The 10,721-nt window shown below is 34.2% G+C and overlaps 3 protein-coding genes across 3 annotated transcripts; 2 read left to right on the forward strand and 1 right to left on the reverse strand.

The window, feature by feature from the left end:
- The first annotated feature begins 101 nt into the window (after window positions 1-101).
- Window positions 102-1,625, forward strand: LOC146998883 (uncharacterized). Its single transcript, XM_085811811.1, has 5 exons — window positions 102-245; window positions 369-718; window positions 824-1,189; window positions 1,295-1,375; window positions 1,495-1,625. Exons 1-5 carry the CDS (start codon window positions 102-104, stop codon window positions 1,607-1,609), a joined length of 1,056 nt encoding a protein of 351 aa, XP_085667937.1. The 3' UTR covers window positions 1,610-1,625.
- LOC118199527 (uncharacterized) lies at window positions 1,609-5,849 on the forward strand. The gene is made up of 8 exons (XM_085811809.1): window positions 1,609-1,751; window positions 1,841-2,167; window positions 2,281-2,577; window positions 2,688-2,932; window positions 3,046-3,133; window positions 3,221-3,512; window positions 3,597-3,889; window positions 4,010-5,849. Exons 2-7 carry the CDS (start codon window positions 1,910-1,912, stop codon window positions 3,884-3,886), a joined length of 1,470 nt encoding a protein of 489 aa, XP_085667935.1. The 5' UTR covers window positions 1,609-1,751; window positions 1,841-1,909; the 3' UTR covers window positions 3,887-3,889; window positions 4,010-5,849.
- A 759-nt stretch (window positions 5,850-6,608) lies between these two features.
- On the reverse strand, window positions 6,609-8,410 carry LOC146998884 (uncharacterized protein F54H12.2-like). The gene is made up of 2 exons (XM_085810263.1): window positions 7,842-8,410; window positions 6,609-7,284 (listed from the first exon to the last, which is right to left on the reverse strand). Exons 1-2 carry the CDS (start codon window positions 8,408-8,410, stop codon window positions 6,609-6,611), a joined length of 1,245 nt encoding a protein of 414 aa, XP_085666389.1.
- Between the last annotated feature and the right edge of the window lie 2,311 nt (window positions 8,411-10,721).

Genomic DNA, 10,721 nt, shown 5'->3' on the forward strand with positions numbered 1-10,721 from the left:
TTGATGTCATTACAAATTTACACGGTTTTTATGGTTCGAAAAACTATTGCGAAAATTGTGAAAAGCCATATGACCGTCCAGAAGATCACAGGTGTGACAATATGTGCCATGTCTGCCTAAGATTTCAATGCGTTCCAGCATTGCCTAAAAGATGTAAAGATTGTGATCGCCTCTGTCAATCTGAGGACTGCTTTGCAGCGCATAAAGCCGTCACAGGTAGACAAGAGCATTCAGTATGCGATAGGGTAAGTATTACTCAACTAGGGGAAAAAAAAAGTTTTTAATACTTACATTTTAAAACTTTTTTTTTTTTTTCTAAATATATTTTTTAAAAATCTTTGTTCTACTTTTTTTTTTCCTAATTACAGATGTATCAGTGCAGACAATGCTCAAAAGTTATCATGCGACGGCAGTGTCCTAAAATTTTACATCGTTGCGGGACTATCAAATGCCCTTCGTGTAAAGAGTATGTTATAGCGTCAGAACATCATTGTTTCTTACAACTCATTTCTGCGAAAAGTCCATCCGATAAATTAATTTTCTTTGATTTCGAAACTGACCAATCATCAGGGGAACACATCGTAAACTTTGCTGTAGCGCAGTACAAAGATGGCCAAGAGAAAATATTTAAAGGATACGAAGCATGTCATGAATTCTGCTCTTGGCTGTTTACAACAGTGCACAAAAATTACACTGTTATTGCACACAATATGAAGGGGTAAATGTATTCTTATTATTTTTAATCTGCATATATATATTATAGGGCTATTGTTTTAAATATAATACATTTTTTAAAATATAATAATTTTTTTTTTCTTTACAGATTTGACGGTCAGTTTATAATGGCATGGCTTTTAGAACAGGGTACGGCACCTGAAGTAATCCCTAATGGCTCTAAAGTGATGGTAATCACCCATACCGCCCTCAACATAAAACTTATTGATTCTTTTAATTTCCTGCCGATGGCAAAGCTGCCTGCTTGTTTCGGCCTTACAGAACTAAAAAAAGGATATTTTCCGCACCTTTTCAACAAGAAAGAAAATCAAAATTATGTGGGATTTTTACCTGAGCCTAAGTACTACAATCCTGATTGTATGACTAGTGCGGTGCGAACCTCCTTTTTGGAATGGCATAAAGAACACGAGAAGGATATATTTGATTTCCAAGAAGAAATTCTCACGTATTGCCGGTTTGTATCAACAATCTATTTCTAATCCTTCATTATGATCCGTCTTTTAGGTGTATTTTTTTTGGTACCATGTTTTATTTATTTATTTACTCTTTTCGTTTTCAGATCAGATGTTGATATCCTTCGTAGATGTTGCGTTGAATTTAGAAATCAGTTTTTAGAAATTACAGGAGTAGACCCCTTTTGGTATTTTACAAAACCTTTTCTTTTACATGGTTTTGTCATTTTGTAACAACGTATTGTATACGTGCATGTATACTTTATGTATATATGATTTACACTTTTCTTGTCCGTTTTATTTTCAGTTACATAACCATTGCATCAGCGTGTATGGCGGTTTACAGATCCCGACACATAATACCTAATACCATCGCAATGATACCTGTAGGAGGTTATATCAATCGCACGAATCAGTCCTGACTGTATTCGTTGGCTTGATTTTATTGCCCAAAAAGAGAGCATTGAAATCGAACACGCTTTGAACGGAAAAGGAGAAAGACGATTGGATGGTATATCTGTAGACGGATATTGCAAAGAAACAAATACTGTTTATCAATACTACGTAAGAGTTCAATATTTATTTATTTATAAATATATTATTTAATTTATTTATTTATTGGTATTATACGAAAAAATTTTTAACTATCGCAGGGATGTTTCTTTCACGGTTGCTCCACCTGTTTTGACGGAGATGCACTCCACCCCATAACAAAATTACCCATGTCGACATTGCGACAACAAACGGTAGGCAAGACTTACCAGCTACGTGCTCGAGGGTATAATGTAATTGAAATGTGGGAGCATGAGTTTGAGATGAAAAAGAAAACAGATGAAAAAGTAAAATATTTTCTTCTAAGTCACGAGCTTCAGGATCGATTGAATCCTAAAGATGCTTTCTTAGGCGCGCGGACAAATGCCATTCAGCTGTATTATGAGGGTGGTGCAAAGTATGTGGATTTCACTTCACTGTATCCATGGGTAAATACTTTTTTTTCTGTGTTTTGGCATAAAATAATTTTATTAAACGCGCATGTCTTATTTAAAAAGAAAATCGCTTTTCCGATTATTCATATTTTTTCAATTTTTCCTAGGTCAATAAATACTGTTTGTACCCCGTCGGACACCCTAATATTATTACTGAAAATTTTGATGCCTTGGAAAACTATTTCGGTATTATAAAGTGCCGAATACTGCCTCCTCGAGGTTTATACCTCCCCGTATTGCCGTACAGAGCACAAAATAAACTGATGTTTCCCCTCTGCAAGACTTGTGCTGAATTAATGTATCAAGGCATTTGCCAGCACTCAGATGATGAGAGAGCCATCATTGGCACATGGGTGACTGAAGAAGTCAAATTAGCAGTGAAAAAAGGTTACTGTATAACAAAGGTAAGTATTTTGGGTAATTATTAGTATTATTGAATGTGTTATAAATGTCGCAGCATGTATTTTTATTGTATATTATTATATTCATATTCCCACTATCTTTTTTTTTTCAGATTTATGAAGTGTACCATTTTTCTCAATTTACGGATACTCTATTTCAATCTTATATCAACTTGTTTTTAAAAATAAAACAAGAAAGCAGCGGCTGGCCAGCCGATTGTGTAAGCTCGACCGAACGAAAACGCTACATTGAAGCCTATTTTGAGCGAGAGGGTGTGCAGCTTGATGAATTTAATATTAAGAAGAATCCTGGAAGACGGCAAGTAGACAAATTGGCTTTGAACAGCTTCTGGGGGCGGTAAATAATTATTATAATGTTTTTAATAGAAAGAGTTGTTTCACATCTTTATATCATTTACTATTTCTTAAAAAAATGCTCATTCTTTTCTTATATATTTTTTTTCTTTAAAGATGGGGAATGAACCTGAACAAGATACGTTTGACTTATGTTCATACATTACCTGATTTCAATAAATTATTAGCAGATCCAACAAAAAATGTAAGTTTTGTAATTTTATTTTCTAATGTAAATTAAGATGTATATTTTTAAATGATTAATCTTGCAACCTGCTAACTTTTCCTCCAGATCAAAGACTTATATTTTCCGACTCCTGAAGTAGCTGCTGTGCAATGGGACTATAAACATTATTTTGTTCCACAGGACACATCCACAAATGTGTTCTTGGCAGCTTTTACTACTGCATGGGCACGGTTAAAGCTTTACAGTGAAATGGAGAAGTTGGGCCGTGCTGTGTTGTATCATGACACGGATTCAATTATATACGCAAGCGATTTTACCAACGATCCGCCTCTCGGTAATTTTTGGGGGGATTTTACAGATGAACTCAATGGAGATACTATTACTACATTTGTCTCTGGTGAGCTTCATTTTTATTTTTATTTTTTATTAGGTTGATCTTTTATTCTTGTAGTTTCTGTAGCATATTTTTTTCCCCATTCAGGAGGCCCTAAAAATTACGCTTATGTAACAGCCCGAGGAATGACTTGCTGTAAAGTTCGAGGTTTCTCCCTCAACTTCAAAAATCAACAGATTTTAAATTTTTTGGAGATTAAGAATTTAGTGTGCTCGATGGATCGAAAAACAACAATCGCCATGTACGATGAACATAAAATCATGAGAGATGCCAAAAAGAGGAAAGTTTTAACTAAGGCAGAAACAAAACTGTACAAAATTGTTTACAACAAAAGGGTCCTAAAAGAAGATCTAACTACTGTTCCCTATGGATTTTAAGTGGTATGCATCTCATTTATTTTATTTCATTGCAGGGTTATTGTTGGATTAATGTTAAAAAAAAATATATTTTGCAGTAAAATTTTAAAATTGTGTGGTTGACTTTTTTTCTTTTTTTCTTAGCCTTTTCTTAAACGAGAGGAGTATATAAAGCTTCACACATTTCTGAAGATCATCAGTACCCCACAAAATGGAGTGGCCTGTGTTGAAACAACCCTTCCACATCTCTCATCAGCGGTCCGACAGGATCCGGTAAGACATATTTTGTGAAACGAGTCATCGAAGAAAGTCTGCTTTCTCCTATGCCTCAGCGTATAATTTATTGCTATGGAGCATATCAACCTATTTTTAGTAAAATGAAAAATGTGCAGTTTGAAGAAGCACTACCATCGAACCTCAATTCCCTGCAAAATGCACTAATTATCATTGATGATTTAATGTCTGAGTTAGCGAGCGATACTCGTTTAAGTAAACTTTTTACGAAAGGAAGCCATCACCGAAATCTTTCTATAATATTTATCGTTCAAAATTTATTTCAGCAGGGTAAAGAGATGCGAACCATTCATTTGAATTGTCATTACATGATACTGTTCAAAAATCCTAGAGATAAATGTCAAGTCGTACATTTGGCAAGGCAGATGTTCCCCGGGAAAACAAAGGCTTTTCAGGAAGTCTTCCAGGATGCAACTTCAAACCCTTATAGTTATTTACTAATAGATTTAAGACCAGAAACCCAAGAAATGTTAAGGTTACGTACAGGCATTTTCCCTTCAGATAAACATTTTGTTTATGAACTCCGTTAGTTGCTGTTGCACTCAACAAGTTTTCTCCTTCAGTGATTTAATTTGTAGGTTTTTTAAAATTTAAAACTCTCTTTTACATTGTAAAAGAATAAAATTTGCCACACCGAATTTTTTTTTTTTTTTTTTTTTTTTTGAAAATTAGATTATTTAAAAAATGTCCTAAAATATAAGATCTGCACAAAAAGCGGTTGCTTATGCGACCTTTATAAAAGAGAAGGAATTGTTAAAGTACCAATCATTTGAGGTCCAGATGTCGAGCCTGGAACATCTTAAACTCCTAGGCAAAAGTAAAGTAAAAAAAACTCTTCTAAGAAAATGTCCCAATAGTGTTATTAAAAGTGTATGTGAATGTGCTTTAAATGTATTACAGGGTAACGTTCCTTTGTCTAAAAGACAGAAACGTAAACTGGCCGTATATAAACGGACTTTGCGTACATTAGGTGATAAAAAGATACCCTTATTTAAAAAACGGAGACTATTGGTACAAAAAGGTGATGGATTTCTTTCGTTGCTCATTCCTGCCGCAGTTTCTGTACTGAGCACATTAATTAATGGAGTTCGCTCGTAAATTTATCCTTGTACCCTCGGATCGAGAATTAGAATTTGCTGAAAACCATTTATCAGATTTAGATCAGCAAATGAGCACCATTTTAAACGAGAAGTTATGCGAAGATGAAAAAGCCAAGCAATACCTTCAAATACTTCAAAAATATGTAACATTTCCCCAATTAAAATCAGAAACACAAGAAAGTGTTCAGCTTAGCAAAGAAGAAGAGAAAAAGTTTACCATGGAAGAAGAAATTGTGAATTCCGCTCCAGTGAAATTTAAGAACATTGCCAAAAGAATTATAGACTTTTTAAAACTTCACAATGATATTATTACATGGACTCCATCTAAAGAATTAATCATGAACCAAGTTAAAATTAATAATTCTAATGTTCAAGACTTGGTGAATTATTTGTTAAGAAATCAACAGACCAAGCCTGTAGGTTATGAAGAGTTTAAAAAATTCTTAGATGTTGTAGATTTTCCCAGGGAGTTTGTAAAAAACAAGTATCTGTTTACAATGTATGCTAAACCTAAATGTGTAAAAAAGAAAAGAAAATTGTATTCAACTTCTTGGATAAAATATTAAATAAAAAGAAAGATATTAGTTAAATTTGGTGTGTTTTTATGTGTGAAAAAATATTTTTTAATTTCAGGTTGAAAAAAAATGATCCAGATTTTTTTTTAAGGTAAGTTTTTTTTCCTTAAAAAATGTGCAGATGTCATGAGTAAAATAAATCTTTTTTTTTCCAGTAATTTACAATGGAAAATAATTTTTAAGCTTAAATGAAACCTTTAAAATTTATTCTATAACTAAAAGGTAAAAGAAAAGTTATTTAAGAAAATTGTAAATTGCACTTTATTAATAAGAAAGACAAAACTAAAATTCCAAGCAAATTAATATTTTATTTCTTAAAAATCATTTTTACACCATACCTTTTCTTCACAAAATGAAATACATGAAAATCGCTATTTCTTACAGAAAGATTAGATACAATTGATTCCAAACATAATCTTTGACATCGTTTTAACAAATAATAAGTACAATATTGTCCACAAACATTTGATGTTACACTCTGAAGAGAAACTTGATTCCATGTCACATAGTTAAACTTGCTAGTAAATTTTGCTATGTCATCACCATAAGTCATGGGAGGAAGTCCATAAGAATCGAAAAATTCTAAAGTCTGATTATTTTCAATGAAGAAAGCCAGCCAGTGCGTCCCTTTCTCGTTGTGTTTATCAGTGTTGACTACAATAGCTGCTGGGAAACGATGAACATCTGGGATTTTATCTGAAGGGAAAACTCCAGTGTAGTACTTTGCTGTCCATTTGTCATGAGAGAGTATTCTATGAATTTCTGAAGAATTCATTAGTTAGCAAAATCGTAGATAATATTTCTAGATTTATTGATTTCTATTAAGTTTTCAAATTCTGCATAGACTATTAACGATGTTGTTATTGGCAGAGGGAAACCGAATTTTACCTCCAGTCTCAAATTACTATGACGGACTAAATTCAAGTGAGAACCATCACACAAGTCAGGTGATAGATCGAAAAGAAATAAGCAGTATCCTTCTAGATACTCTGATCTCGAAAGATACAATCCTCGGTTTTCTGCATTGGCAAATAAATTCTGATAAGCACGAATAAAGGTTTTATTCATGAAATCAGGTTGAAGAGGATTGTGAGGCATAGGTTGCCCATCTACGTAAATGCCAATAAAATTGATATGATTGTGCTTAAATTCGAAGGGAGATTTTTTATAGTTTCCGTTGAAAGCATCATTATCGACACAAGCAACAATTAAGCGTTTAGGCATCTGGCCCGTAAAAATACTATCTTGAACAAAACTCATATTTCCTGATGGAATGGAATACACTTTGCAAAGCACTCGGTTGATAGGATATTTTGCTGTCGCTTTTTCTAAACTTTTTGCATGCCCTAAAATTACACCTGGTCTGACTCGAACTTTGCGTACAAATAATGAGGCATTTTCCAATGACACTTTAAAATTCCCCTCCCCCAGTAAACAAAATTCCGGTTTGCTGCGGATAAGTTTAATTTTCATATCGACCATGTTCAACAAAAGTCTTTCTTGATGAAACATATTGTTACGAATTTGGTATTTAAAAAAGCTAATGTTAGTTCAATTATAAATTAAATGGTTTTATTTCTCGCGCAGTGCAGCGCGTGACGAATATTAAAAGAAAGCTAAGCCGGAAAAATTAAAAATACAAGAGCGCGTGCGTTAAATAAATAAATATCTCTTTTTGATTTCGAGAAAGTACTGGAAAATTCTAGCGCGTGATTTTAAAATCTTATAAAAGGAGGAAAACATCTCAGTTTGTAGTTGTTGCTTAGTTTGTTGTTGTTTAGAAAACTGCCGTTGTTGATTATAGCGAATTCGCGGATTAGCGTTCTTTAGCTGTTTTGAATTACGTTCTATTGTACATTTAAGTAGTTAAAAAGATAACTACTGTGAGATATTGTGATACTGCATGATAATTTGAGAAAATTTAAGCATTTCTGTTGTGATAATAATAAATTTTTGTTCATTTTTCATCGGACTTGTGCATTCATTTCATAACGAACCCGTACGCACACAACAATATCTAGATGTAGCCGTCCAATCATATCCACTGTAGCACTAAGTTTAAATTCTTCTGCTCTTTTATTGAATCCCTCATTAGGTTGCTTATCCGCAGTATCAAAAACATTCATACGGCCTGCTGTATCTTTAAAATATAATTCTGATGATAATTGAGAAGTTTTCGTATCAAAACCATGATTAAGTAATTTTTCTATGATGGCTCTGTAAGGGTACGTGTTATTGCTGGAGGAAATAAGTCTTTCATTTAAGCTTATATCAACTTGAGAAAAGAGGGAGTGCAGAAACAAATTCACGGGTCCCACTTTATCATCTTTTCCGAGAGAGCCGCCATTGCTTTTCAAAATTTTAACTTTGACGTATAACTGAGTTTGAGATAAATCCAAATAGTCATCGCCACTACTCGCGACATTGAATTCGACAGGACTTCCATCCGACACATTCGCAAGGGGATGAAATTCTATCCATTGTCCTCTTTCTATAACTGTTTGGGTTGGAGGTAATGTAAATAAATCGAGTTCAGATTTGGCGCATTCTGGAGAATCTTTTAAGAGGAAAGCCATTATGAGTTGAAAATGTCACGTCTTTGCACTTTCCTGGCTTTAGACGAAATGAAGCGTTTGGGAGATTTGCGTTTCCTTTTAAACTTTCCGTGACCAATCATCTCATCTGCTTTTTGAACTGCTTTCCTTGCTAATTTTTTTCCACTTTCTTTAGATCTGGTTTTAAAGGCTGATTTAAAATTTTCTCCTGATATCACATCGTTTGCAATTTGCGTTTCTGCACGTAGAGCTTCTTTTCCAACAGTTTTTGCTCCCTTGATTAAAAATGGCATGGCACTACGGAAAAGTTTCGCAAAAAATCCAACTATTCCGTATCCTTTCTGTAAAACCATTCCCTGATAATACGGCAGACCTTTTCCAGTTTGTCCCACATAATAATCCTCGAAGTGTTTGGTGCAACAAGCATATGGAATGAGCATTTTTGATACAGCTTTTAGAACGTTTACATTATGAATGAATAATTTTTTCTTTTGGTAAAGCTTTTTATAGAATTTGTCTCAAACGAAAGTGGAGCACTATGAAAACTTTACCTCTTTCAAACGGCACCAGACTCCCCGAATGAGACCTTATTTCGATTTCAATCGTTTGAAAATGTTGACGAATCACTGGTAAATAAAAAGGTCGAGAGTAATGTTTGTCAATAATCTCTCCGTCTTTCCCTTCCACTGTTACAATTTTCAGAAGGGGGCTTGTACGTCACCTACGATTTGTGGTTCAACTAAATCACAGTATACATACATAACGGGGAAAAAACCATTCGGATTCGCTACGAAAGGACTTTGGACACTTCCTTCGTAAACACCCGGTTCAAATCCTAAGAGCTCAGCTAGTCCTCCGTGAAGAACCACTTTTGATTGTTCATCCGTCTTTATCATTACTCTTTTCGTAATGTTATGATAAGAAAATTCAATTTTGTTTTTATGAGAAACTAAAGTCATAGCTTTTAATATGTCCGGTATCGTTTCATAATAACCAGGAGGAATATGCCGTCCTTCCAGTTCTCCACTGTGAACAGCAAACCCAAATAAATTATTATCTTTTCCGACATTATACCATGAATGAGGGTAAATAATATTTAGGAGAGCTAGTTCCCAGTCCCCATTACTAAGATCAATAGGAGACGGTAGTTGGGTAATAAATCGAGAAATTTTATTGTCTGGAAAAAATCTCCTAGAGCTATCGCTTATGAGTGTTACGTAGAAGGACATTTTCGCTCAAATGAAAAGTAAAATACAGTACGCATGTTTTTATATCATTTTCAAATTTGAAACCCAAGTATTAAATTTTTCAGGGTAACCCTGAAATTTAACAAAGTATTCTGATTTTCCCCAATGCTTTCTTGTCTTCAGTACCTTTTCGACAGGATAGTACCCACAGTCCGCTACTTTTTGTAATTCTTGTTTATAGAAGGTTCCTTGTATAACTTCTCCCGCTAAATCTCTTAATTTATAGACGATAGGATTTCGACGAATTATTTTATGGATTGTAAAAATTTCTCTTGTCCAATTTTGTTCGTATCCTTTCTCGAAGAGCATTTTTTCGCGGCTGATGCGTACCGTGTCTCCAATCCTTAAATCTGAAGGAACAGGTTTTTGTGCTGATTGCTGACCGTACAAAGTTTTCCAAATTTTTTCTTGATTTTGTAGCGTAACCGATGCAGGTTCTGTCTTAATACTTCGATGCCATGTGTTGTTATAACTGGATATCAATTTATCTATAACATCGATGTACCTTCGTGTATTCATTTCGGTAAAGTATTTCCACATTTTAGTTTTAAGGGTCCTATTAAACCGTTCCACGACAGCTTTTGTATTATTGTGTGTCGTAAAAAAGTGGATATTTTTCTTTTTCAAAAAATTTTGAACTTGCTTATTGGTAAACTCTTTTCCTGCATCTGTCTGTAAAGACTCGGGTGTACGTTCCGAAAATATCTTTTTGAAAGCAGATTTAATGGACACAGCTGTTTTATCTTTGAGAGGGATAGCCCAAGCGTATTTGGAAAAAATATCTATGCACGTCAGTAAATATTTATAACCACTATTAAAAGATACCAGCGATTGCATATCCACTAAATCAGACTGAAATTGTTCGTCGATGCCCCCTACAATGACTCGGCCCAAGGCCCAAGGCGATGTTTTCCGGAGTACCTTTGCAACTTAATGCAATTACCTCCACAACTTCGTTAAGGAGAACTGAGGTGATTAAGACAAAGCACTGGCTGAAGGGTAATGAAGGAGACCATTAAGGGTTTACAGGGAAGGAAGTGAATAAGGAGTCCACACTATGGACGATAAATTCTTTCTGCTTTCAA

This window comes from Stegodyphus dumicola, chromosome 2 (genome assembly GCF_044657685.1).
Source record: "Stegodyphus dumicola isolate Sdum_Otavi_A_Nest chromosome 2, ASM4465768v1".
Classification (NCBI taxonomy): Eukaryota; Metazoa; Arthropoda; class Arachnida; order Araneae; family Eresidae; genus Stegodyphus; species Stegodyphus dumicola.

Bases quoted from the DNA above. Each gene is read 5' to 3' on its own strand.
- LOC118199527 (XM_085811809.1), top strand. From the start codon at position 1,910: ATGTCGACATTGCGACAACAAACGGTAGGCAAGACTTACCAGCTACGT. The intron at 2,933-3,045 runs GTAAATAATTAT...TTTTCTTTAAAG, and splicing joins TTGAACAGCTTCTGGGGGCG to ATGGGGAATGAACCTGAACA. The intron at 3,134-3,220 runs GTAAGTTTTGTA...CTTTTCCTCCAG, and splicing joins TAGCAGATCCAACAAAAAAT to ATCAAAGACTTATATTTTCC.
- LOC146998883 (XM_085811811.1), top strand. From the start codon at position 102: ATGTGCCATGTCTGCCTAAGATTTCAATGCGTTCCAGCATTGCCTAAA. The intron at 246-368 runs GTAAGTATTACT...TCCTAATTACAG, and splicing joins AGCATTCAGTATGCGATAGG to ATGTATCAGTGCAGACAATG. The intron at 1,376-1,494 runs GTATTTTACAAA...TTTTATTTTCAG, and splicing joins ACAGGAGTAGACCCCTTTTG to TTACATAACCATTGCATCAG.
- LOC146998884 (XM_085810263.1), bottom strand. From the start codon at position 8,410: ATGGCTTTCCTCTTAAAAGATTCTCCAGAATGCGCCAAATCTGAACTC. The intron at 7,285-7,841 runs GTGCGTACGGGT...ACTTATCCGCAG, and splicing joins CTACATCTAGATATTGTTGT to CAAACCGGAATTTTGTTTAC.